The sequence below is a fragment of the Eschrichtius robustus genome, chromosome 13 (genome assembly GCF_028021215.1).
Source record: "Eschrichtius robustus isolate mEscRob2 chromosome 13, mEscRob2.pri, whole genome shotgun sequence".
NCBI lineage: Eukaryota > Metazoa > Chordata > Mammalia > Artiodactyla > Eschrichtiidae > Eschrichtius > Eschrichtius robustus.
The window spans coordinates 41,197,408-41,223,231 of NC_090836.1; the positions used below are offsets into that span (position 1 = coordinate 41,197,408).

A 25,824-nucleotide genomic window follows, 5' to 3' on the forward strand; every position below is an offset into this window, starting at 1 on the left:
ACTGGCCTCCTTGCTCTTTCTCAAACATGCTAGTTATCTTCTCACCTCAGAACTTTTGCACTTGTTTCCTGGAATGATCTTACCCACAAATATTCCTGTGGCTTGCTCTCTCACCTCTTTCAGGTCTTTGCTGAACTGTGATTTCGTAAGGCCTTCCTCCCTAGCCATCTTATTTCCAATTTCAACAATCCTACTTACCTACATGCACACACAAAATCCCTGTCCCTCCTTCCCTGCTTTACATTCTTACATTCAAAGTACTTGTCATCTAGCATATTATGTTTTACTTGTCTCCCCTACAACTAGAATGTAAGTTCTATGAGGGCAAGATGCTTGCTTTGTTTACTGCCATATTATCATCTGTAAACAGTATATAGTACTTGGTAGATACTGTTTTCTAATGAAGGGATAAATGTAAAGCAGGGAAGCGCCTGAAACTACTTTTCAGAAAAGATGAATCTAGTTTTCAATTTTAACTTGTTTTCATCACTGTGATTTTTTGGTTACCTGTTGGTTTTGAGTGTTATGTGAAATTAAGAAAAGGGGTTAAGATTCCACAATGCAAAAAAGGTAGCACAAGACATGTGACAATCCACAAATCAATTCAACAGAAGCAGGCCCCCCAAATCAATTCAGCAGAAGTAGGTGCCAGAGCTAGAGATTACAATAAATACAAGCCTCTAAGGGAATCCACAGAAGTCATAGAAAGGGCTTCAAACTTTCTACAGAAAGTTGAATGACAGAGATCAAGCCAATCTTATTGGCTCTCAAAAGTGTCAGAGAGACCAGGATGATTTACTGATCATAAGATGAAACCTAGCTCTACACCAGTTAGTTTAACAAACCTCTATAATTGGGGATCCAGCTGTTCGGAAGTTTATATTGATTTATGCCTCATCTATTGCCAAGGATGACACAGTTGATATCTCTTTTAACAAAAGCAAATGACTATTTATGACTCTATAATAAATTTATAATATCATCCATTCTCACATCGTTCATTTACTACTTCTCTATTCTTCCATTCAAACCAGACCAAAATTCCTAAAACATCAGCAGCTTCCACAAAAGTTTCAGGAGAGGCACAGCAAACAAAAATCTTAAGTTGTCTTATTTCAGAAAATGGAAGGACGGAATGAACAGAACTCAAGACTCAAGTGATTTTTTTTCAGAAGTGTTGAACATTCTGTTAAATTTATCTTTTGTTCCTTTTAGAGTTTTTAAACTATAGCTACTCCTAACTTATTTTTTTATAATTTGAGCATTATAGCATAAAAATTCTTCCCATTTAAATGGGTAATTTGCAAGATTTACCTTCTGTGTGTGGTTTTATTATGTCCCAAGAAAAGGGTGAGTATTCCCTATGATAGCTTTTCCAGGCACCACCAAGAAGGCTATTAATTTTTTCTTCCAAAAGCACTGCTGTCTATACCAACATTTCAGTTTTCAAAGAACCAAATATACAATTATGAATCACTGAGAGTGCTTGCTAGATAAGCAGTACATGTTGCTATCATCTGTTAGAGCTATGTATTTTTCTGTGTACCAGTCACCCTTCCAGGTATCCATGCGACAATACAGAATGAGGGGTTTTTCCCCTCTGCCACATCAGACTTTATACTATCAGGTTCACTGTAATGATCAAATCTTAGTTAGGTATTTCCAGTGAACTCAATTCCCATAGGATCTTGTGCAGTAAGAAAGGGCATACTATATTACCAAAACTAAAACAAAACTATTATCATATCAATCAAATGACAGTTAAAGACTAACTTGAAGACTCAGTACACATAAACAATAACCAGATGATTGTTTTATCATTAACATTTATTGATGGGATGGATAAATACAGATTGAGAAACATACTTGACAGCAAGATATCAAACTGATAGCCAGACTATAAAATGTATACAACATCCTTTTTTAAATTTTTAAAAAAAATTTTTTAATGTGTTACAAAGAGCCCTTACTATAATGGTCACTTATATCTTACCATTCACATAACAGCAGTAGAGATCCCAGGGGTAGCATCCAGAACTGAGGTGCCCCAAGGAGGACAGAGGCAAGAGCAGAATAATATGCTAGGAAAGGACTCTTAAGAGCAATACAAAGAAAACAGACAAAAATATCACCACAAAATTGTACCTGAGTGACATAGATTGGTAAAGTGTTTTACATTTTTTTTCCTTCTTTGCTCTTTGGTCTGATAAGAAAACAGTTTTAGGTGTGTGGAGTAGGGTGGAGAGGTCAGTTTCAAATCCAGAAACCTAGGTTAACACTAAGTTAGTCGGCTGCATTCTTTTCTTTGGGTGCTTAACCCAGCCAGCACTTCCATCTTATAACCAATTCCAATGTGATCAACCACTAATCAGTTAAGGCCTCAGCTTTCAACTGAAGAGTTCCTGATAACCTGATGGAGACATACTTGCTCTGGCTTCAATTAGCATGCTGTCAAGTCTTTCTCTTCTTTTCATTCACCATGAATACACACTCATAAAGGGGAAGAGTAGACACCACTTTTTAGTAAACGTTCCTTTTTTGCCCTCCCTTTTCCAATGCCAAGTTCATACTAAAAACTTTAGAAACATTAAAATGGAAGGGTCTCCCACTTAAAAAATAATTCTCACTCCAGACCACTCTATCAGGCAGGATTATAGTACCATGCTTTTTATCCCACAGAGGGATAAAAAGATAAAACTGGAAAGTGTGATACAACATGAACATTTTTTAAACCACCAGGAACAAACACTCAGTTAAAAGCTGGGTGTTAACAAGCAGCAACACAAGAAATTTGGGGAGGCATCAAAGTCACTGAAAGTTTCGTGGGACTGCAGAGGGCTTATTTCTCACCATGTGAAGGGTTGCATAGACTGCTTAAATTCTCCCAAACCCAAGAGAATAATATTTGTATTCCAACTTCAAGATGTCCTAGAATCCCTTTTCTTGGTATTAGTATCAAAAGAGATCATCAACAAAAGACTAATCCTTTTAACATTTAATCAGTTCCCAAGTTCCCACAGTCCTGTGTTTCTGCGGGAAACACAGATATGTTTAAAATCCAACCATACTGGGATAAGACTCCTCTAATTGCCTTTGTCCAGAAACAAGGCATAAGGGGTATGGAGTTTCAATATGGGGAATTAAGTAGCAGAGGCTTAAGTAAATCCAGCACTGATGTTACCATGATTTTATTTCTATATCCTAATCCATTGCTGTTTCCAACTGGAGATTTAAATTTTGTCTATCAATATTGGTGAAGCCAATAATACAGAACTATGTAAAAGGATACATTAAATCAAAACACTAAAATCATTTAAAAAAAAAAAAAAAGAGGAAGCTGAGGGTCTCAGATATGGAAACATATTGATTCAAGTGAAAAGACTAGACTAATTCCTACGTATTTTCTAAACCCAGAAAGCATAACTGATACTTCAGAAGACCAATGCAGCTTTAGATTAATGCTTCACTAGAGTTCAGCTAACAGCAACACAGGTATCTGATTAAAAGCCCTAAGGACAATTCACAGGTATTTGTTTTTGCCAACATGAGATTCAAGCAAAGTTTTAGGAATGAAATTTACAGAACTTGAGGCTCCAGGCCTGCTTACCACCACTTATCCTTGATAAGGTTAAAAGGAGGGGGAAAAAAGCCATGTTTACTAGACTAACTTTGCATGTATATAAATCCTGTTTCTCACCCTTTGAAGTGGTGAGGGCAAGAGAAGACACAGCGTTTAGAAACCACACAATCTTCTGAAGCCTAAGCTTATGGAGTTTGGACAATATGCATGCTAGCTGACAGGCACATCTGCTAACCCAAAGACAATGCAGCAAGCAGCTTCATGCAGAGCCCATAAGAAGTTTCATGACATATGCATAGATATAAAAGTGGACACTGTAGGTATCTTAAAACAGTATCAGGAGGCACTAATATAAAAAAGTCTCTAAATTGACCTATATCAGCAATGATCTACTAGTGCAAAGGCCAGACTATGCAGCGTAAAGCAGCTCTTAGGCTCTAGTAAGCACTTTTTTCACGGTCACTCCTGACAAAGTTCTAAGGAACTACAGACTGCCATGGAGAACTGCTGAGGCCAAGTGGATATGTATCTCTGTGGTGAGAGAGTGAATGTGATTAGAAAATATGTGACATTTGATGAGAAAAACTGAAAGCTGTAAAAGACATTTTCATAAATCAGTGATCATCAATTCCACAAGCTACAGATGCAAACTAAATAACCTTTTGGGAAGGTCAGAAGGGAAAGCTGACTCCGCCAAACAAAATCTAAACAAATAGCCTAAATTTAGTAAACACACCACGCATCTACCAATTACCAATTACCTAGCACAACACAGAAAATATCAAGGAGAAAGAGGAAAATGTCATCCATCAAAGTAAAGTGACATTCCAAGTCAAAAGTATTACTGGTGTATCAATCAGCACAGAGCTCACTTTACACAGCAATGGCAGGCACTCCAGACAGTTCAAATATGCAGAAGTGCAGGACACTAATTCACCTTCAGGTAAGGCTTCCTGAACAAATTCCCTCCTATATTAGGCCAGTGCATCATCAATTTCAACTGCCTCAGTTTTCTCCCCAACCTGTTCCTGGCAAGCAGCAGCACATGTACAACTCCTATCTCCCCATGACTTCCAATGAAAAAATTCAATTTATCCACAAAGAATATTTGGTGTGAAAGAAGCTGCATTAAAATCAAGAAGACAAATTCAAATTGCATCACCTTTTCCATGGCAAAAAACACCATGAAGACTGAAAAAATACAACATTAAATGATCTGTGGCTAGGTGGCATTTTCAGCTGGACAACTTCGCTTAGAATTCTTTCTAGCCCCTTGAAAGATTTCTTTCCTCAAAAATGTTCACTCCTAAAATATGGGATAATTAAGCACCCATAAGAACAGGACTCCTGATCCATTTTTCTAAAGGACTCTTAGAAATCTACAGAAGAACTTCTGCCTAGAAGCTAAAACCACCAAAGATGCACAATCTAAACATAACAGTATCTGAAGGCTAGGCTTGCTCACCCTCATGGCACCAGCACTGTTAAATTCGTAAGCTCCAATCTCTGAAGTCATATAGGCTGCAAAAATTGAGGATGCAGCTGCCTCCCTTCAGATATACGGATAAAAATCAAGTCTTACGTTCATAATATAATTTAAAATACAATGTCCTAAAAATTCCCAATCACAGTTTTCATTGTTTTCAGTATCCTTTAGCTCCATGGCTTCTCCCAGATCTATTCTCACATATGGTCTGGGCTTTTCACAGGAAGGATAGCACATCCCCCTTCCCTTCAGAGACCCTGAGACTGCTCTTACTTGAACACTTTCCCAAAGCCCAATGTGAAAAAAAGCACACCCAATTCTGTAGGGCAGAAGCCAGCCTAGCTCTCCAGCCTTCTTCCTCAACCCCACCTTTGTTCTATATCAAAAGGAAAAAGGGGGTAAAAAGGAAGTTTTTATAATGGAGTCCAGAGTCAGACCATTGGCTGCACCTGCCCAAACTAGAATTTAGAAGGCTACCCTCAACTACAACATAAAGAAAGAGAAATGTCAAATACAGGCCTCTTCCTTCCTTTATGTTTTAAAGGCCACACCGTGTTCTCTCTAGTAGACTGTTAGGAAGTAAAAATGGTGAAGTACAGGGAAGGAAAGATAAAACGTGATTTTTAAACACACACACTAAAAACACACACACCCACACTTACATACACACTTAAAGGTCGAAACACTTCAAGTGGCCAGAGCCGATCTCAGAACTCACAGCCAAAATCCTATCCTCCCATCCCCCCTACACACACACCCCCCCACCCTCCAATCCCACCCCCCAGGACTCACTGCTGTGTATCTCATACACACAGCAAAATCCCTATCCCTTCCCCAATTATGTAAAAAAAACTAAACAGATAACTTACTTTCTTTAAATTATTTTTTAAAAGTCTCTTAAAAGATTTTGACGTTTAAATACTTCCTCTCTTCTGATATATTAAACACCAAAGGGATCCACAACTGTTTGATAAAACAAACCCTCCATACTTCAGTCCTGGCAAGAAGAGGGAAGATATCAACTCTAATCAACCTAATTAGGAGGTGGAGAGGCCAAGAATAGAGAAAGTATTCTGAATCCTTCACAGCTTTAACACATTCTCACCTCTCAGTAAAAACTATAATAAAATAGTTAAATTTCTGAGGCAGGAGATATAATAACCAAGGCCCTCTACCACCTTCCCACCTATGTCTCAATATAAATTTACTCCTAGTCCAACAAGGGTGACATATGTCATAAGGGAAGTAATTTTCTTAGTCCAGAATCAGTAGTTCAAAAAAAAAAAAAAAAGGTGTGTTTTTAAAGAAGTTTTTTTCTACTCGTCTTTTTCTTTTTTACTTGGGAAGGGGTGGAAGTGGTGGAGGAGGTTCTGATGGTAGAGGTGGTAGCCGGGGTTTGTCTGTATTGCCAGGTCTGGAGGACATTCCACCAGCCCGTGGATTCAGATATTCTCCATAAGAATGAACATATTCAAACGCAGGCGGCTGAGTAGGCTGAACACCTTGGGCATTGAGAAGGGAGTGAAGCATATTCACAGTATCTTGATAGTCTATGGTCTGGGTTGCACTGTGACCATTGGCCCCAGTGGAGCCTTTATCCAATTTCATGTGAGGAACTCGAGTTTTACAGCTGGGCTGTGAAAAAGTAAGGCCACTTGTGTCTGAGCTATGCCCAGGCAACTGGGCCATTGTAGGAAGAGGAGGGAAGGAGAAATTTATGGAAGAGGATTTAGTATTCTTGGCAGTCTTGGCTGAATGATCAAACACTGCCCCTCCAGTCTCTTCAGGGAGGGGCCTTTTACGAGAAGAACTGGAAGAGGAGAAAGAGCTAGACAAGCTATAGGGTTTGTGTGCTAAGGTGCTTGTCTGGCTACTATGTTTTGGATCACCTGGACGTTTGTTCCCAGTACTAGCTGGAAGCTGTGAGTGAGAGTGTTTGTGTGAGTGGTGATTATGATGATGATGATGATTAGATGGGTGAGTCTTGTGCTTTTCTTTGTGCTCGCGGCTCTTTGTGACACTGTCATCTACAGAATTGTGCTTGTCAGCTGCAGTGTGAACTTTAATGCGCATTTTTATCTCCTCTGGTTTTGAAGTGGCAGCTTTATCTCCACTTGTCACTGGGATTCTCATTTTGAGAGCTGTTTTGTCAGTCTTTTCCAGAAAAGGCCGCTCAGGGTTTTCTGAGCCCTCTATGGGCATTTTCAGAAGGATGGAAGAATGGCTATCATGATGAGACAGGAGATTCTGGGCAGCATAGGCATACTGTGACTTCACATTGGCCTCCATGTTCTCCAGTTGCCTCTTCTGGGCAGCCAACTCTTCTGCATGCTTTGCACGGTATTCTTTCAGTGATACTTTAGCTGATGGCACACTCTTACTATTCTGCTTCTGGGAAACAAATGCATTTGAACCATCCTGTTGCAAGGAATGATCAACTCCTATAAGTGCTAAATTCTCACTAGTCCGATGACCCTGAGCAGGTTCTACCTTAAAAGGAGGGTGGGAGGACAGCCAACGCTCACTGGGCAACATCTCCACATTGCTTAAGTTACTGGTTGACTCTTCAGTGGCTGGAAGGGAAGGCACTGCACTTGTGGTAGAAGAAGCTGACATACTCATTAAACCTGCAATAGTTGTATCTGAAGAGCTCTGGGAAATCATATTAAGGATTGTCTGCTCCGAAGTGTTTTCATCTGCTCCTCGGTCATCTGCTTTTGTTTTCTTGGCAGCCTGGCATGCCTAGAATGAAGCAAATAGCATCTTTTCACTTCAGGTAATTTATCAAATGGAAAAAAAACACTGAAATGAGTAGACTGTGTTTGCTGTGACATTGGGAGTTTGGGATAGCCCATAACCAGGTGGTTACTCTAACATGAGACTGATAATTATTACCATCAGGAGAGATAAGATTTTTTAAACCTTCAATCAAGCATCACAAGATCTCAAAGAGGCATCCGAACTCCCATGTTCGTTGCAGCACTTTTCACAATACCTAAGGTATGAAAGCAACCCAAGTGTCCATCAATAAATGAATGGATTAAAAAAAATGTGGTCTATATATACAATGAAATACCATTTAGCCTTAAAAAAGGAGGAAGATTCTGTGAAGACAGCAGAGTAGGAAGCACCAGGAATCTGTCCCATCTAGACAACAACTGCAAAGGCAGAATCTGTCTGACATAACTATTTTGGAACTCTGCAGTCCGCTGAAGGCTTGCAGCTGCCAGGGTAAGCCCTGGACAATAAATTGAGGTTAACTGCCCTCAGTTTCAGCTCTCAGCCCCAGTCAGCTGTGTACCTGTTCCTGGAGTCGCTTGCACACAGCTTGGGGGACCCTGGTTAGGCAAAAAGGGCTCTATTTTCCAAATATTGGAGATCTGTGGTCTGATCGCTGACTGCTGCTTTCGATCACAGAGGTACAAAGAGAAAGGTAGCTATTGTTGTTGCACCTCCCTCCATTGTTGCAATCCCCTCCCCCCTCTGGCTGAAGTGACTTCCCTGGATATAAAAGGGCCAGCCCCCTTCCTCCCCCACTTCATTTTTTGCTTTTTCTCCCTTTGGGAGCCAGATATTAGAGTAGAACATTAAAAAAAAACACTGTCCCTACAGAAATGTCCAGGAAAAGGCTCAGATAAGAACTGAGAAGACCTTAATTTTACACATCAAGCTGATCCTCAGCATATAAATATCCTTTAAAATCAAGCCCCCACCCCAAATATACAAAAAAACAAAAACAAAAAAATAAAACCAAAAAAAAAAAAAAATCCCAGCAAACCCCAGGAAAGGGAGAGAATCTGATTTCCAGAGTTACCATGTTATTAGATTCAAATGTCCAGTCTTCAACAAAAAAATCACAAGGCACATAAAGAAACAGGAAAGTATAGCCCATTCAAAGGAAAAAAAAAATCAACAGAAACTGTCCCTGAAAAAGACCCAATGGCAGATCTACTAGGCAAAGACATTAACTGCCTTAAAGATACTCAAGGAAATGAAGATGTCAAAAAGTCAAGAAAACAACATGTGAACAAAATGAAAGTACCAAAAAAGAGATTAAAAACTTTAACAGAAACCAGAAAGAAATCCTGGAGCTGAAAAGTACAATAACTGAAATGAAAGATGCACTGGAGGGATTCAAAGGCAGATCTGAACAGGCAGAAGAATCAACAAACTTGAAAATAGGACAATGGAAATTATCAAGTCTGAGGAACAGAAAGAAAAAAGACTGAAGCAAGTGAACTGAGCCTAAGGGACCTATGGGACACCATCAAATAGACTAATGTATGCACTGTGGGAATTCCAGAAAATGAAAAGAAAGAGAAAGAGGCAGAGAATATGTGAAGGTACAGCAGCTCAGAACTCTCCAAATCTGATGAAAAAACATGAATATAGATATCCAAGAAGCTCAGTGAACTCCAGGATGAACTCAAAGAGACTCACATCAAGACATATCATACTTAACCCTCCCAGACTTCAGACAGTACTACAAAGCTATCAGTAATCAGTGCGGTACTGGCACAAATTCAGACATCTGGATCAACGGAACAGAATAGAGAGCCCATAAATAAACACACATACCCACAGTCAATCTTTGACAAAGGAGGCAAGAATACACAGTCTCTTCAACAAGTGGTGTTGGTAAAGTTGGATAGCCACATGTAATTCAATGAAGTTAGAACACACCCTCACACCATACACAAAAATAAACTCAAAATGGCTTAAAGACTTAAACATAAGACATGATACCATAAAACTCCTAGAAGAGAACATAAGCAAAACATCCTCTGACATAAACATACCAAGGTTTTCTTAGGTCAGTCTCCCAAGGCAATAGAAATAAAAGCAAAAATAAACAAATGGACCTAATCAAATACAAGCTTTTGCATAGCAAAGGAGACAGTAAACAAAACGAAAAGATAACCTAAGGACTAGGAGAAAATATTTGCAAATGATGTGACTGATAAGGGCTTAATTTCCAAAATATAAAAACAGCTCATACAACTCAACAACAAAAAAACAAACAACCCAATCCAAACATGGGAAGAATACCTAAATACACATTTCTCCAAAGAAGACATACAGATGGCCAACAGGCACATGAAAAGATGCTCAACATCACTACTTATCAGAGAAATGCAAATAAAACTACAAAGAGGTACCACCTCATACCAGTCAGAATGGTCATCATTAAAAAGTCTACAAATAACAAATGCTAGAAAGGGTATGGAGAAAAGGGAACCCTCCCACCTGTTGGTGAGAATGTAAGATGGTGCAGCCACTATGGAAAACAGTATGGAGGTTCCTCAAAAAGCTAAAAATAGAGTTGCCATATCATCCAGCAATCCCACTCCTGGGCATACATCCAGACAAAACTATAGTTCAAAAAGATACATGCACCCCAATGTTCATAGCAGCACTATTCACAATAGCCAAAACATGGAAACAACCTAAATGTCCACTGACAGATGAATGGATAAGAAGACGTGGTACATATATACAATGGAATACTACTCAGCCATTAAAAAAGAACAAAATAATGTCATTTGCAGCAACATGGATGGACCTAGAGATTATCATACTAAGTGAAGTTAAGTCAGACAAAGACAAATATCATATGATATCATTTATACGTGGAATCTAAAATATGACACAAATGAACTTATCTACGAAACAGAAACAGACTCACAGACATAAAGAACAGACTTAGGGTTGCCAAGGGGGAGGGGGATGAGGGAGGGATGGAGTGGGAGTTTGGGGTTAGCAGATGCAAACTATTATATATAGAATTGATAAACAACAAGGTCCTACTGTATAGCACAGGGAACTATATTCAATATCCTCTGATAAACTATAATGTAAAAGAAAATGAAGAAGAATGTAATATATGTATAAATGAACCACTTTGCTGTACAGCAGAAATTAACACAACATTGTAAATCAACTATACTTCTATTTTTTTTTTTTTCTTTTTTTTTTTGCCACACCACACAGCTTGCAGGATCTGTTCCCTGACCAGGGATTGAACCCGGGCCACGGCAGTGAAAGCGCCAAATCCTAACCACTAGACCACCAAGTAACTCCCCAACTATACTTCAATTTAAAAAAAAACAAAAAACAGATGAATGGGTAAAGAAGATGTGGTATATATACGATGGAATACAACTCAGTCATAAAAAAGAAGGAAATTTTGCCATTTGCAACAACATAGATGAATTTGGAGGGTATTAGGCTAAAATACTGTATGTTACCACTTATATGTGGAATTTAAAAAATAAAATTAATGAATATAACAAAATAGATACAGACTCACAGTATAGACAACAAACTAGTGGTTACCAGTGGGGAGAGGGAAGGGGTAAGGGGCAAGATAAGGGTAGGGGATTAAGAGGTACAAACTACTATGTATAAAATAAATAAGCTACAAGGATATATAGTACAACACAGGGAATATAACCAATATCTTATAATAAGTATAAATGGAATATAACCTTTAAAAATTGTGAATCATTTTGTTATACATCTGAAATTTATATAATATTGTACATCAACTATACCTCAATTCTTAAAATCATGGTATTAAAAAAAAAAAAAAAAGACGTTATCATACTCAAACTTTCAAAAGCCAAAGACAGAATTCTGAAAGCAGCAAGAAGCAAACTGTCACATACAAGGGATCCTCAATAAGATCATGAGATTTCTCAACAGAAACTTTGGAGGCCACAAGACAGTGAGCTGATACATTCCAAGTACTAAAAGAAAAAAACTGTCAGCCAAGAATCCTATATCCAGTAAGAATGTCCTTCAAAAAAGTGAAGGAGAAATTAATTATCTCCAGATAAACAAAAGCTGAGGGGATTTGTGACCACTAGACCAGCCATAGGAGGAAGGCTCAAGGGAGTCCTCCAAGACAGTAACTTCAAGCCATATGGAGAAATAAAGACCTCAATAAAAGTAAATACATGGGCAATTATAAAAGCTGGTATTGTAACAATGGTTTGTAATTGCACATTTTGCTTTCTACATGATTTAGGAAACTAACACATTCTCAGGGGAAAAAAAATTAGTGTAAAACCTAGTATTACTATAACATTGTCTTATAATTCCAAATCTTATTTTTTATATAGTATAAGAGCCTAATGCATCTAAAAGAATTATTACTTTCTGGAGGGCACACAATGTATAAATATTTAATTTTGTAACATCAACAACCAAAAGGGATGAGGATGCAGTTGTAAAGGGGACGAATTTTGTATGTTAATACAAAAAATGAATGAAAAAGGAATTTAAATTTTTTCACTATGAAAAATCAACTAAGCACAAGACAGTATAATGCAGGAAATGAGGGACAAAAAAGCCATAAGGCATATACAGTAGGCATAACTTGGAGATACTGTGGGTTCAGTTCCAGACCATCTCAATAAAGCAAATATCACAATAAAGTGAGCCACACAAATGTTTTGGTTTCCCAGTGCATATAAAAATTGTGTTTACACTACAGTCTATTAAATGTGCAATAGCATTATGTCTAAAAAAAATGGACATACCTTAATTTAAAATACCTTATTGCTAAAAAATGCTAACCATCATTTGAGCCTTCAGTGAGTTGTAGTAGTAATACTAAAGATTACTGATCACATATCACCATAACAAATATAATGATAATGAAAAAGTTCAACATACTGCCATAATTACCAACGTGTAACAGAGACACGAAGTAAGCAAATACTGTTGGGAAAATGGCGTCAACAGACTTGCTTGACGCAGGGCTGCCACAAACCTTCAATATAAAAAATGCAATATCTACAAAGTGCAATAAAACAAGGTATGCCTGTATAAAAAACAAATAGCATTAAGTGACAGAAGTAAGTCTCTCCTTATCTGTAATTACTTTAAGTGTAAATGGATTAAACTCTTAAGGAAAAGACAGAGATTTGTAGAATGGATAAAAACATATGATCTAACTATATGTTATCTACAAGAGGCTGAGATCCAAAGACCCAAACAGGCTGAAAGTGAAAGGATGGAAAAAGATATACAATGCAAACAGTAACCAAAAGAGAGCATGCATGGCTATACTAATAGCAGACAAAATAGACTTGAAATCAAAAAAGACTTCAAGAGACAAAAAAGAACATTATAAAAAAAAAAAAAGAACATTATATATTTTAAAAGGCTAGCTACAGAAATTAGACATAGCAATTATAAACATTTACACACCTAATGACAGGCCATCAAAATATATGAGGCCAAAACCTAACAGAATTAAAGAGAAATAGACAGCTTTACAGTAATAGTTGGAGACTTCAATACCCCACTCACAATAATAGACAGATCAAGCAGAAGATAAGGAAGTAGGACTTAATAAATAAACTAACTAGATCTAACAGACATACACAGAACACTCTCCCCAAAAACAGCAGCACATACATTCTTCAAGTGCATATGGGACATTATCCAGGACAGACCATATGTTAGGCTGCAAACTTAGTCAATAGATTTTAAAAGATACCTATCACACCATGTATTTTTTCTGACCACAACAAGATAAAGTTAGAAATCAGGATCAGAAAGAAAATTGGGGGAAAAAAAAAAATCACAAAATTGTGGAAATTAAACCAATGGATCAAAGAAATCAAAAGGGAAATTAGAAAATACTTAGAGACCAAGAAAAACAAAACACAACATATCAAACTTAAGGTATGCAGCAAAAGTGGTGCTAAGGGAGAAATTTATGGCTACAAACACTACATTAAAAAAACCAAGGACCTCCCTGGCGGTCCAATGGTTAAGACTCCACACTCCCAATGCAGGGGCTATGAGTTCAGTCCCTGGTTGAGGAATTAAGATCCTGTATGCCACACAGAGTGGCCAAAAAACTAAAAATTTAAAAAGTAAAAAGTACTTTAAAAAAACAAAAAAAAACAAGAAATTGGGAATTCCCTAGCAGTCCAGTGGTTAGGACTCCGTGCTCTCACTGCCTGGGGGGCCTGGGTTCAATCCCTGGTCGGGGAACTAAAAATCCCACAAGCCGTGCAATATGGCCAAAAAAAAAAAAAAAAAAACCAAGAAACATCTCAAAATAACAAACTAACTTTATAACTTAAGGAACTAGAAAAAGAACTAAACACAAAGGTACCAGAAGGAAAGATATAATAAAGATTAGAGCAGAGATAAAATAAAGAAAACTAGAGAAAAACCAAAACAAAAATTGGTTCCTTGAGAAGATCAACAAAATTGACAAATCTTTAGCTAGACAGACTAAGAAAAAAAGAGGGAAGACTCAAACTACTAAAATCAGAAATAAAAGTGGAGACATTGCTACCATTCTAACAGAACAAACTGTATATCAACAAATTGAATAACCCAGACAAAAGGGACAAATTCCTAGAAACACAAAACCTATCAAGACTAAATCATGAAGAAACAGAAAATCTGAATAGACTTATATAGCTAGTAATAAAATTGAATCAGGACTTCCCTGGTGGCCCAGTGGTTAAGAATCCGCCTGCCAATGCAGGGGACACGGGTTTGAGCCCTGGTCCAGGAAGATCCCACATGCTGCGGAGCAACTAAGCCCATGCGCCACAACTACTGAGCCTGCACTCTAGAACCCGCGAGCCACAACTACTGAGCCCACGCACGCCTAGAGCCCATGCTCCGCAACAAGAGAAGCCACTTCAATGAGAAGCCTGCCCACCGCAACAAAGAGTAGCCCCCGCTCCCCGCAACTAGAGCAAGCCTGCGTGCAGCAATGAAGACCCAACACAGCCAAAAATAAATAAATAAATTTTAAAAAATAAATAAATAAAATTGAATCAGTAATCAAAAATCTCCAAAGGAAAAAAAGCCTTACTGGGTTAATCCTATCAATCATTTAGTGAAGTAATGCCACTCCTTTTCAAACTTTCCAAAAACTTGAAGAGGAGGGAACACTTCTCAACTCATTCTATGAGGGAAGCATTACCCTGATACCAAAGCTAGACGAAAACACTACAAGAAAGGAAAACTACAGGCCAATATCCCTTATAACCACTGATGCAAAAATCCTCAACAAAATACTAGCAAGATGAATTTGGCGGCATTTTTTAAAAATTACATATCATGCATGACCAAGTGGAATTTATTCCTGGAATATAAGGAGGGTTCAACATATGGAAATCAATTGATGTAATATGTCACACAAACAGAATGAAGGAAACAAATCACATGATCATCTCAATTTGTGCAGAGAAAGCATTTGACAAAATTCAACACACTTTCATGATAAAAACACTCAACAAACTAGGAACATAAAGAGGAAACTACCTCAACATAATAAAAGTCACATATAAAAAACCCACAGTGAACATCATATTCAATGGTGAAAGACTGACAGTTTTCTTTAAGATCAGGAATAAGGAAAAGATGCTCACTTTCACCACTTCCATTCAACATTGTACTGGAAGTTCTAGCCACAGCAATCAGGCAAGAAAAAGAAACGGCATCAAATTGGAAAAGAAGAAGTAAAATTATCTCTGTTTGCAGATGACATGAGCTTATATGTAGATAACTCTAAAGACTCCACCAAAAAGAATTTATTTTTTCTGATTTTATTAGAATTAATAAATGAATTGGGCAAAGCAACAGGATACAAAGTCAACAAATAAAATTCAGTTACATTTCTCTACATGAATAAACAATCTAAAAAGGAAATTATGAAAACAATTCCATTTACAACAGCACCAAAAAGAATAAAATACTTGGGAATTAACCAAGGAAGTAAAAGACTTGTACAATGAAAACTGCAAAACACTGCTGAAAAAAATTAAGTAAAACATAACTGGAAACTCACCCATGTTCTGGATCCAAACATTAATTCAAACATTAATACTGTTAAAATGTGGGGGGACTTCCCTGGTGGTCCAGTGGTTAAGACTCCGCACTCCCAATGCAGGGGGCCCGGGTTCGATCCCTGGTCGGGGAACTAGATCCCGCATGCATGCCACAACTAAGAGTCTGCATGCTGCAACTAAGAGTCCACATGCTTCAACTAAGAAGCCTACATGCTGCAACAAAGATCCCGTGTGCTGCAACTAAAACCCGGCGCAGCCAAAATAAATTAAAAAAAAAAAATCCTAGAATTCATATGGAATCTCAAAGGACCCTGAATAATCAAAACAATCTTAAAAATGAAGAACAAAACAGGAAGACTCACACTTCCTGATTCCAAAACTTACTACAAAGCCACAGTAATCAAAACAGTGGGGTACTGACATATAGACATATAGATGAATGGAACAGAATAGAAAGCCCAGAAATAAACCCTCACATACATGGTCAAATGATTTTTGACAAGGGTGCCAAGACCTTTCAACGGGGAAAGGACAGTCTTCTCAACAAATGGTGCTAATTCCACTATTCATAAATAAGACTTTGAAAAATATCTGAAATATAACTTTAGACTGCCATCTATATAAAAACAAAATTCTAAAATCCATTTAAAAGCAGGTAATGTCAAAGACAAAATTATGATACCAGTTCTAATCTCCTAACTCTGTATCTTTCCTATACCAGAAGCCAACATTCTGTTACTCAGAAAAGCCAAATTTTTCCCCTTAACACTCTCCACACAAAAAAATAACCAATGTTGCTGACCAAATGACTAAATCACAAGAGTTGCAAAACACCAAATAAATCTCACTGTCACCTACAGCAATGGATTTCTGGGCCAGAAGCCAAGCTATGAAGTTGAAATTATGACTACTGCATAACTACAAAAAGGGAAATTCCAAACCGAGGGTACATATCCATATCTGGTATTTTCACTGGTGCGGTCAAAAGAAGAAAATGGTTTGTTCTACAAACTGACAGCAATAATTCTTACCCTCCAATTCCGAATTCGTTTGAGCCTGTTGGGGGTTCTCTCCAGAATCTGTAGAAATTCATGTGTCAGTTCTACAAATGAAATTAGAACATTTAAGAAAAACTCAGAGAGGCAGAAGTAATGAAATAAGAATAACCTCAACTAACTATATTCATCTGAAATCAAGTCACCTTTGGCCAGATATGTGACAGATCAAGAGCAAGTGCTATTCAAGGTCCCTTACTCTAAAACTTACCATCTAAAAGTTCCAAGGTCACAGTGGCGTCAACATACTCCCACCAGTGCTTCCCATCAGTTGAGACTGGGATCTCCCAGTTGGACCACTTGCAAGCCAGATGAATGCAGACACAGGCCACCACAGGAGGTGTGTACTGCAGGCTAAATGTGGTCAAATGCAGGCTGACATCAGAGGGAAGGAAACAAGAGAGTGTCATGAGCTCTCAATTCTGAACCCAAAGTTAAAACTCTCCATTACTTAAAAAAAAAAGTTTAAAAAAAAAAAAGTTAAAAAAAAAAAAAAAATCCCACTGGAGAGCAAGAAGGGCAAGAAATATCCAGTGCTCTGATCCAGCACCCAACATGATTTTTTCCATTAACCCAGCAGCTCAGGTAACAACTTTTCTAATTTTTTTGACTACACATCATTTAATCCACACACTGATGAAGGACCGGAAAAAATAAAAACAAAAATAAAAGACTGAGTATTCAGTTTTTTTAAATAAGGATTAATTATCCTGAGAATAAGCTCAGAACTTAAGGAAAATTATAAGATTTTTGATATGTATAATCCCTAAGTCAAATACCTAAGGAAATATTCTAAAAATTATCTTGTCTCGTGCCAATCATAGGTCTGGTCTCTTTAAAATAATGAATAGACAATCACTCTCTCAAGTGTGAATATATTTGAGAGTTTACTTTTAAAATTTCTCCCACCAGGCTATAAAACTGAACTTCCTAGCCCTGACAGTCATTAGGAGTATCTTTGGTTTCCATGAACAACCAGTAGATTGGAGATGAGAATAAGCAAGTCATTTGGTAATACAAGTTACGTATTAATTGTTTTCTTTAAAAAGGGAAGGAGAAAGAAAAAGTATCACAACTCTTTACACATACACATGCCCATTTATCTGGGCGTGGGCAAAGAGAAAAAGAGTCTTTTAAAATATAGTTAACAGCAGAATCCTCCAAATTAGATTTTAGTCACTGTCAATGAACTCCAAGTTTAAACAAACTTTCTGAATTATGCTCTTGGATATTTTAAAGCAAAGTAACAAATGCAGAATTAAGTAGGCTATCAAACGATCAGCAATAAATAAATATATCACTTTAAAAAAATTAAAAAAGCAGCATGGAAATTTTAAGGTACACATGAAAACTGTGCAGAAAAATCAACCTTTACCATAGAATTGTCTATAACACATTGTATCAGAGTTCCTTGCCTAGATCTTTGGCTTCTAGTTTACTAAGTGCAAGACCTGTCATCTTTCCATATACCCATCAAAAAGTGACAATTCTAACGCAAGTAAAGTACTATCCCAAAAATAGAAGAGAAAAATATTAAAATATAAACCTGTTGGTTGCCATGAAGTAAGAAGTTTGTGCTAAGTCCTTGCTTGCTAAAAAAAAGAAAGGGGGTGGGGGGGAGAAGGTTATTAGTTCCATTCATTCTAAACAATTATTTAGTAAGCATTTAATATTTACAAGGCAGAGAATATAGTGGTAAATGAGGGAGGCATGGTCCCTGACCACCTGATGTTTACATTCTACTGTCAAAGAAAACAGTTTGAGTGATTTTTAATTATAATATTAATAATTACGCTGCTTCCCGACTTAGGGACTTAAGCTTTATTCTGCACACCAGGTATAAGGGGTACATGTTTAAAATGCAATTCCTGGGCATCCTCCCTAGAGTTTGACTCAACACATTTGGAGAAGAATGTAACAAACATTTTTACTTGTTAGTAACTCAGAGATCCTGATACAAGGGTTCACTGAGAAATTCTAAGCTAGGGGATGAACTAATTTGGAGGCAAGATCAGAATCCAGAAGACCCTGCTATATCTGGAAAAAATTAGCAAATAACATAAATTATTCATATATATTACAATTCTAAAAACTCCTCCTTCGGGCTTCCCTGGCGGCACAGTGGTTAAGAATCTGCCTGCCGATGCAGGGTACACGGGTTCGAGCCCTGGTCTGGGAAGATCCCACATGCCGCAGAGCAACTAAGCCCACGCGCCACACCTACTGAGCCTGCGCTCTAGAGCCCGCGAGCCACAACTCCCGAAGCCCGGGCGCCTAGAGCCCGTGCTCTGCAACACGAGAAGCTACCGCAATGAGAAGCCCACGCACCGCAACGAAGAGTAGACCCCGCTCACCGCAACTAGAGAAAGCCTGCGCACGGCAACAAAGACCCAACGCAGCCAAAAAAATAAAATAAATAATAAATAAACAAACAAACAAAAATTCTTCCTTCAAAGCAAAAAAAATGCTCTGGGTAACAAAGCAAATTTTAATCTTCCTTAGATTAAATATTAGCATTTATCCATCTCAGTGTAAACCTTTTAATGCTTTCAAAATATAAGAACTCAGGGAAAACTCTGAGTTTTCAGATGAAACACACAAATAAGGCCAGTTATCAGTTAAGTCTACAAAACGAAAAATGGCATTTAAACGCACAGTGGTGTCTAGATATCCTTGATACTACTATTTAAATAAGCAAGAACTAGGTTTCGTGCAATTACAGCTACTAAAGTTAAATCAGAATAAAAACCAAGTCCTGCCAAGGAATTAACAAAGATGAAAATAAGTTCAAATAAATTCTAGATGACCCTCTGGGTGGCCTTTAAGAGTGCCTAGGACGGGCTTCCCTGGTGGCGCAGTGGTTGGGAGTCCGCCTGCCAATGCAGGGGACACGGGTTCGAGCCCTGGTCTGGGAAGATCCCACATGCCGCAGAGCAGCTGGGCCCGTGAGCCACAATTACTGAGCCTGCGCGTCTGGAGCCTGCGCTCCGCGGCAAGAGAGGCCGCGATAGTGAGAGGCCCGCGCACTGCGATGAAGAGTGGCCCCCACTTGCCACAACTGGAGAAAGCCCTCGCACAGAAACAAAGACCCAACACAGCCATAAATAAATAAATAAATAAATAAAATTTAAAAAAAAAAAAAAAAAAGAGTGCCTAGGACAATCAACCCTAGAATCAAATTAACCCCCAAGATATCCTTAAAATTGCTGTTAGATACTTATGATTTGGTGACTTTTCAGAATCTGCCCCCAGCTTTGACAAACATCCATAAGAAACTAACTCTCTTTATCTGGAGATCACCTAAAAACATTGTAAGAACCCAACAGAAAAACTCCAACCACTCATTTTGATTTAAGCCAGGTAGGTTTTTTAATTTAAATTTTGGCCAAAGCAGCTGTGTTCTGTATTTGTCCAGAGCAAATCTTAGCCTCTAAATGGTAAAACAATTTAAGACAGCATCTCAAGTTGGGATTCCTTACCTCGAACAAGTTGAGTGCACTTTACCACATGTGTATGTGGGTGATCAATTGTTAGTTCAAAGCCTAAAAAAAAAAAAAAGTAACTGGTTAAAAAGCTAAAGATACTCCAAATATTTTATATTTCTTTTATCTGAGTCATCACTGAAGGCCTCCCTCATTTTCTGGTCCCAAAACTGCCGTTCAGAGGCTAAGAGAGTCAGACAAAGTATGTAGCACACTCTTCTTTAAGATTATCTTCAAAGGTGCTTATATTTTGAGCTAGAAGGCACCACTCAGATAATAAAGCTAATGCAGTCTCAAGATCCCTGAGCTACCAAAAACATCTAAGCACAAAACATTTTCTTAGGGACAATAGAATATAATACATGGCTGGAAGAAGCAATTACTCATGTAATGATTATCTTCGAAAGCTTAACCTTGAGAAAACATTTTGAAACCTATTCCTCTCTTACCTCAGTTTTGTCCCTTTTCATCATCTCAATTACTGTAAGTACTGATCATTTTATCTAACTCTAAATGATCTTTACCAAAATTACTTAAGGAAGATCGGTATGTCTACAAAAATTTTCAATGAAGTTTCTCTTTTTGAGTATATAAATAAAAATTTTCAATGAAATTTCTCTTTTTGAGTATGTAAATAAAATTTTCCAGTACAAATAAAGAAATTCTAGGGAATTCCCTGGCAGTCCAGTGGTTAGGACTTGGCACTTTCACTGCAGAGGGCCTGGGTTCAATCCCTGGTCGGGGAACTAAAATCCCACAAGTTGCGTGCCGCAGCCAACAAATTTAAAAAATAAAAATAAAGTCTGGGACAAACTGATTTAAAAAAAAAAAAAAGAAAGAAAAAAAAATTCTATTGCAAAATTTACTTGATGCAAATTATTCTAAAAGTATAATTGATTCTTGCAAATTAGATCTTACTGGTTTCCACATTAAAATATTAATAAAAATTTACTCCACCAGAAAAATATCATTGTCCCCTAAAATATGGTTACCTTGAAGAAAACTAATTTAAAGTAAAAATTAGCAGAAACTAACTTCAGAGACAAACTTTGAAGAATTCACTGTATGTTTGAACATGCAAGAAGTACAGCCCTACCAGTAACTTTCCAACATAACTCATGAAATACTCCCCTACCTAAAGAGAAAAATGATAGCCCAAAAGAACTAGAAAATCTTTATTTTCCATATTTGTTAAGCTTTTAAAGGCAGTCTCTTTGATGAAAATAATAATAGATAATAGCACAGCATCATCAGTTCTTTAGCCCATCAACTGCTATAGCTTGAATTCCTCCACCTCCACTCCACTGTTCTGAACACTGATTATCAATTTTAAAAACAAATGCTGCTATCTAAATATAATGACAAGCAGACTATAAAAGTCCATGGAAGGAAAAATGTTATTTAGATAGTTTCTGCCATTATTTATCAGAAAGTTAAAAACTGCCAAATCTTAAGCAAATCATGAATCCTAGAATATAAAACAAACAAACAAAAAACCCCTGCTAACTGCTATTTCAAAGGTCAGCCGTGCCTGCATTCTCTCTGTGGTATAGGCCAGGGTTAAACAACCTCTAAAATGTGCAAAAACCTTCCCAAGAAATTCTCTTCCTATTTCCTACTTTGCAAATTTTAAAATCATATTATGTACATATTTCTTTAATGTTTTAAAGGAAAATAAACTTACCTAAAGTCTGCAGAATTATGCTTTCTAATATCACCAGATCTTGAACTTGTTGCAGGTAAGCCTGCAGGTGAGAAGACAAATTATTCCCCAAAAAGATACAATATATAATATATAAAGTGTAGGCAAATTCTAACAACCTCCAAGGGAAACCAAAGCCTCAAAAGGCAAGGGTGGGGTTATGAGGGAGAGCAGGAACTGAAATTAACCCTTACCCCTAACAGATTCTCCTTAAAAAAAAAAAAAAAAAAGTGGTACAGTGAGAGATGTCACTTTATTTATAAATGGCTACAGAAAAAGCACCAGAGATCTAATTCATTTTAGGTTCTAAAGTTCATATGATGTAGACAGAAGAAAATTTAAAATATATCTTTTTTCAACATCATCAAAATACACTGCAGAGCCTTCTCACAGTACTGTAGGCAATCTCAAACATTTGACTCCTGTTAAACCTTCTTTTTGGAGTAATGCTAGATTTTTAAAATTCATAAATGGGTTCAAAGGAAAAGGGAACAAACAAAAAATTCTTTCAGATTTGTACTGGCCATAACTGTAGCCACTATCCACACATGGCTATCGAGCACTTGAAATGTGTTATGAGTGTAGAATACACACTGAATTGTGAAGACTTAGTTAAGAAATAATAATGTAAACCACTTCATTAATAATGTTTTAAAATTGATTATATGCTGAAATGACTATATTTGGGGGTTAAAGAAACTAATATATAAAATATAACATATTAAATTAATCTTAATTTTTTTAAGTAAAGATTTTTATATAAAGCTTAATGAAAAGTTTAGAATTTTTAATTACGCATGTGACTTCCCCTATATTTCTATTGGACAGCACTGGTCTAGAACTCTAGGAGAATGAGATTTGAGCCAGTAGTTAAGAGACTTATGTTGCTGCTAACTTTCCACTGAACTTTATGATCTTGAATAAGTCCAGTAAGGACTTAAACTATGCTAGTTCCCCTTTCCATCTAGTGAAGAAAGTATCTTCTCCTAGTCACCTCATAAGAGAGACTCAGGTGAGAAGTCATGTAAATATACATGAAAGAAAAAAAAATAAAGTGGGGATTTTATTTTTTGTTTTATTTTGTTAAAAGAAAATTTTATTTGGTCAATTCTATAGACCAACGGCAGTTAGCAGTCTCTAACATAAATGAAAGTCCAGAACAACAGCTCTTCAACAAAACTACTGGTGCAGCCCAAAGAGAAAACAAAGTTAAGTCAAGACACTGCTATGCAAAACACTTAATTTACATAATAAGGGGCTATTATCGAAACAAACCGTCCCCACAACCACTTTGTCCAATATGATCAGAAGAACACACAATTCCACTTAATTTGATAATGGATGACTTATGCACCCACTGTAAAAGACAAATAATCTAGTAACAGAAATCCATAATTTTTCTCCAAACTCATCATTCCCCAATCACTGATTTCTAAAGCCAGGAGAGTTTCCCTTCTTTAGAAGGTCAAGGAAGGATGGAAAAGGAAAAAAAGCTATATGTATACACATAGGATAAAGGTGTGGAAGAATATATATCTGAACTGTAATCAGCAGTATCCTCCTAGGAGAAGGAGGGGAGATGAGCTTTACCTTTGACTTTAAATGATTCTTTAGAGTTTGGGTTCTTTTATAATGAGCATACTTGTAATTTCTTAAAAAGTTAAGCACACACGCACCAGTGACAAGATTCACTTAAAAAAAATTCATTAACAAAAAATCTAAAAGAATTTTCTTCATAGTGATATTATAGTGGTTAAAAGCTGGAAATTATCTTAAGAGAAAATGGTTAAAATATATGTATGTATATGACGAAATACTATATCAATATTTAACGGAAGCGGAGAATTGATGGGAAAATATTTGGCATACAGTAAGTGAAAAAAGCAGGTATAAAATATATACATGTGTAGCTACTCATAGAAAAGAAGCTGGAAATACTGGTTCATTTATATATCTGTGGTACAAATTACATCTAGGTAATATATTTTCTTCTTTTTCTGCATTTTCCAATTTTACCAGAATGAATACAATTAACTTTTGCCATAAAATTTCTGTGATGTTTTTGTTAAGGAAAAAACAAACACTAAAAGTTCCTTTAACAGCCCCAATTCAGACTTCAGTAAATCAAAGTTAAAAAACTAAGTTATGATCAAAATAAATTAAGAAAAACAGATGTGTGTAATTAATCCCCTACCTCACTCCTAGTATCAGGAAGTGATTCCTGTGGATGGAGACAAGCATGTGCTACCTTGATGACGTGTTCCAATTTTTTGGGCTGCTCCTCTACTTTGGCTGCTAAAAATAAGGCTGCTGGAGCCACAGACTGGATGAAGAGAAAATAAATCACATTTATTATTTGCTTATTTCTAGAGTAAGGTAGATCTAAAAAAGAACTAAGTCTTAAACCAACTTCTTTGCTTACCTCAACTTCGTCACCTCTTGTTTATGCTTTCTCCTCCTCTACTTAAATATCTTCTCCTCTCCTATCCATTAACCACGTCCACTTCTGAAAACCAATCCTTCAACAAACTCTCATTAAAAGCTACCTATTCAAGAAACCACTAGATGTAAATAGACAGCTTTCTATTTAAAATGAGATTATTAAGTTTTATCAAAGCACTCTATATACTTTTTTTTAAAGGAGTAAACTGAAATGTCCAGAATCAGCAAATCCATGGAGACAGAAGTAGATGAGTGGTTGCCAGGGGCTGGGAGAAGAGAGGAATGGGAGTGACTGCTAAAGCATGAGGGGTTTCTTTCTGGGGTGATGTAAATGCTCTGAAATTAGATCATGGTGATGGTTGCCCAACTCTGAATATACTAAGAACCAGTGAATTGTACACCCAAAGGAGGAATTTTATTGTATGCGAATTATCTCAATTATACTTACATACGGAGAGGAGCACAAATCTTTAAAAAAGAATTCAAAGTATAGTATTATATTCAACAGGTTATAAGTAGAAGGTACTTAGAGGGGGAAAAAAAAGTCAAGCCAGGGAATTCCCTGGCGGTCCAGTGGTTAGGACTTGGCACTCTCACTGCCAGGACCAGGGTTCCATCCCTGGTTGGGGAACTAAGATACTGTAAGCCTCGAAGCACGGCCAAAATAAAAAAGTCAAGCCAATCCACAAGCAGACAGAAAACTCAGACACTAAACAAGAACTTAGAGCAACAGGACATAAACATAGCCTGGTGATCTGGGAAACCTCAGGAAGCACAACGTCTCTAGAATCTTAACAAGAATATTTCAATGAATCAAAGATGGCAATGGCATGAACTACAATTCACCAGGAGTTAAAGAAAGCAATAAATAATTTTATAAAAGTGAAATATCTGTTTACTGAGTAGAACTGACATGCATTCTAACACTTATTTGTATCCCTGCAGTTATCTGTTATACTTTGCTAGAACAGATTTTTCTCCACAAATTCAATTCAGAATAACAATTCTCTTCCTTCATATTTGTTGCAGTTACATATGGAGCTTGCTACATATATTGTACTAGCCCTTAGGATAAACAAAGTAGTTAAGACTCCACGCTCCCAATGCAATGGGCCCAGGTTCGATCCCTGGTCGGGGAACTAGATCCCACATGGATGCCCCAACTAAGGAGGCCGCCTGCCACAACTAAGACCCGGCACAACCAAATAAATAAATAAAATAAACAAATAAATATTAAAACAACAA

The 25,824-nt window shown here is 37.1% G+C and overlaps 2 protein-coding genes across 7 annotated transcripts in view; one reads left to right on the forward strand and one right to left on the reverse strand.

Annotated features, from left to right (window-relative positions):
- The window catches only part of SPMIP11 (sperm microtubule inner protein 11), a 110,606-nt gene that overhangs the window by 40,205 nt on the left and 44,577 nt on the right, over nucleotides 1-25,824 (forward strand). The window lies entirely within an intron of this gene.
- The window catches only part of CCNT1 (cyclin T1), a 36,463-nt gene that overhangs the window by 1,733 nt on the left and 8,906 nt on the right, over nucleotides 1-25,824 (reverse strand). The window contains exons 3-9 of one of the 5 annotated variants that reach the window (XR_011075922.1): nucleotides 24,332-24,460; nucleotides 22,120-22,180; nucleotides 20,433-20,495; nucleotides 18,500-18,545; nucleotides 17,165-17,328; nucleotides 16,930-17,000; nucleotides 5,936-7,808 (exon numbers count right to left, since the gene is read on the reverse strand). Coding sequence is in view for 3 of the 5 variants with exons in the window: in XM_068559816.1 (XP_068415917.1) it covers nucleotides 6,402-7,808; nucleotides 16,930-17,000; nucleotides 17,165-17,328; nucleotides 18,500-18,545; nucleotides 20,433-20,495; nucleotides 22,120-22,180; nucleotides 24,332-24,460 (1,941 nt within the window). In the remaining 2 variants the exon portion in view is untranslated. Of the gene's footprint in view, nucleotides 1-5,913; nucleotides 7,809-16,929; nucleotides 17,001-17,164; nucleotides 17,329-18,499; nucleotides 18,546-20,432; nucleotides 20,496-22,119; nucleotides 22,181-24,331; nucleotides 24,461-25,824 lie in introns of those variants that run through there. The other 4 variants (XM_068559816.1, XM_068559819.1, XR_011075923.1 and 1 more) reach the window with 4 other exon arrangements.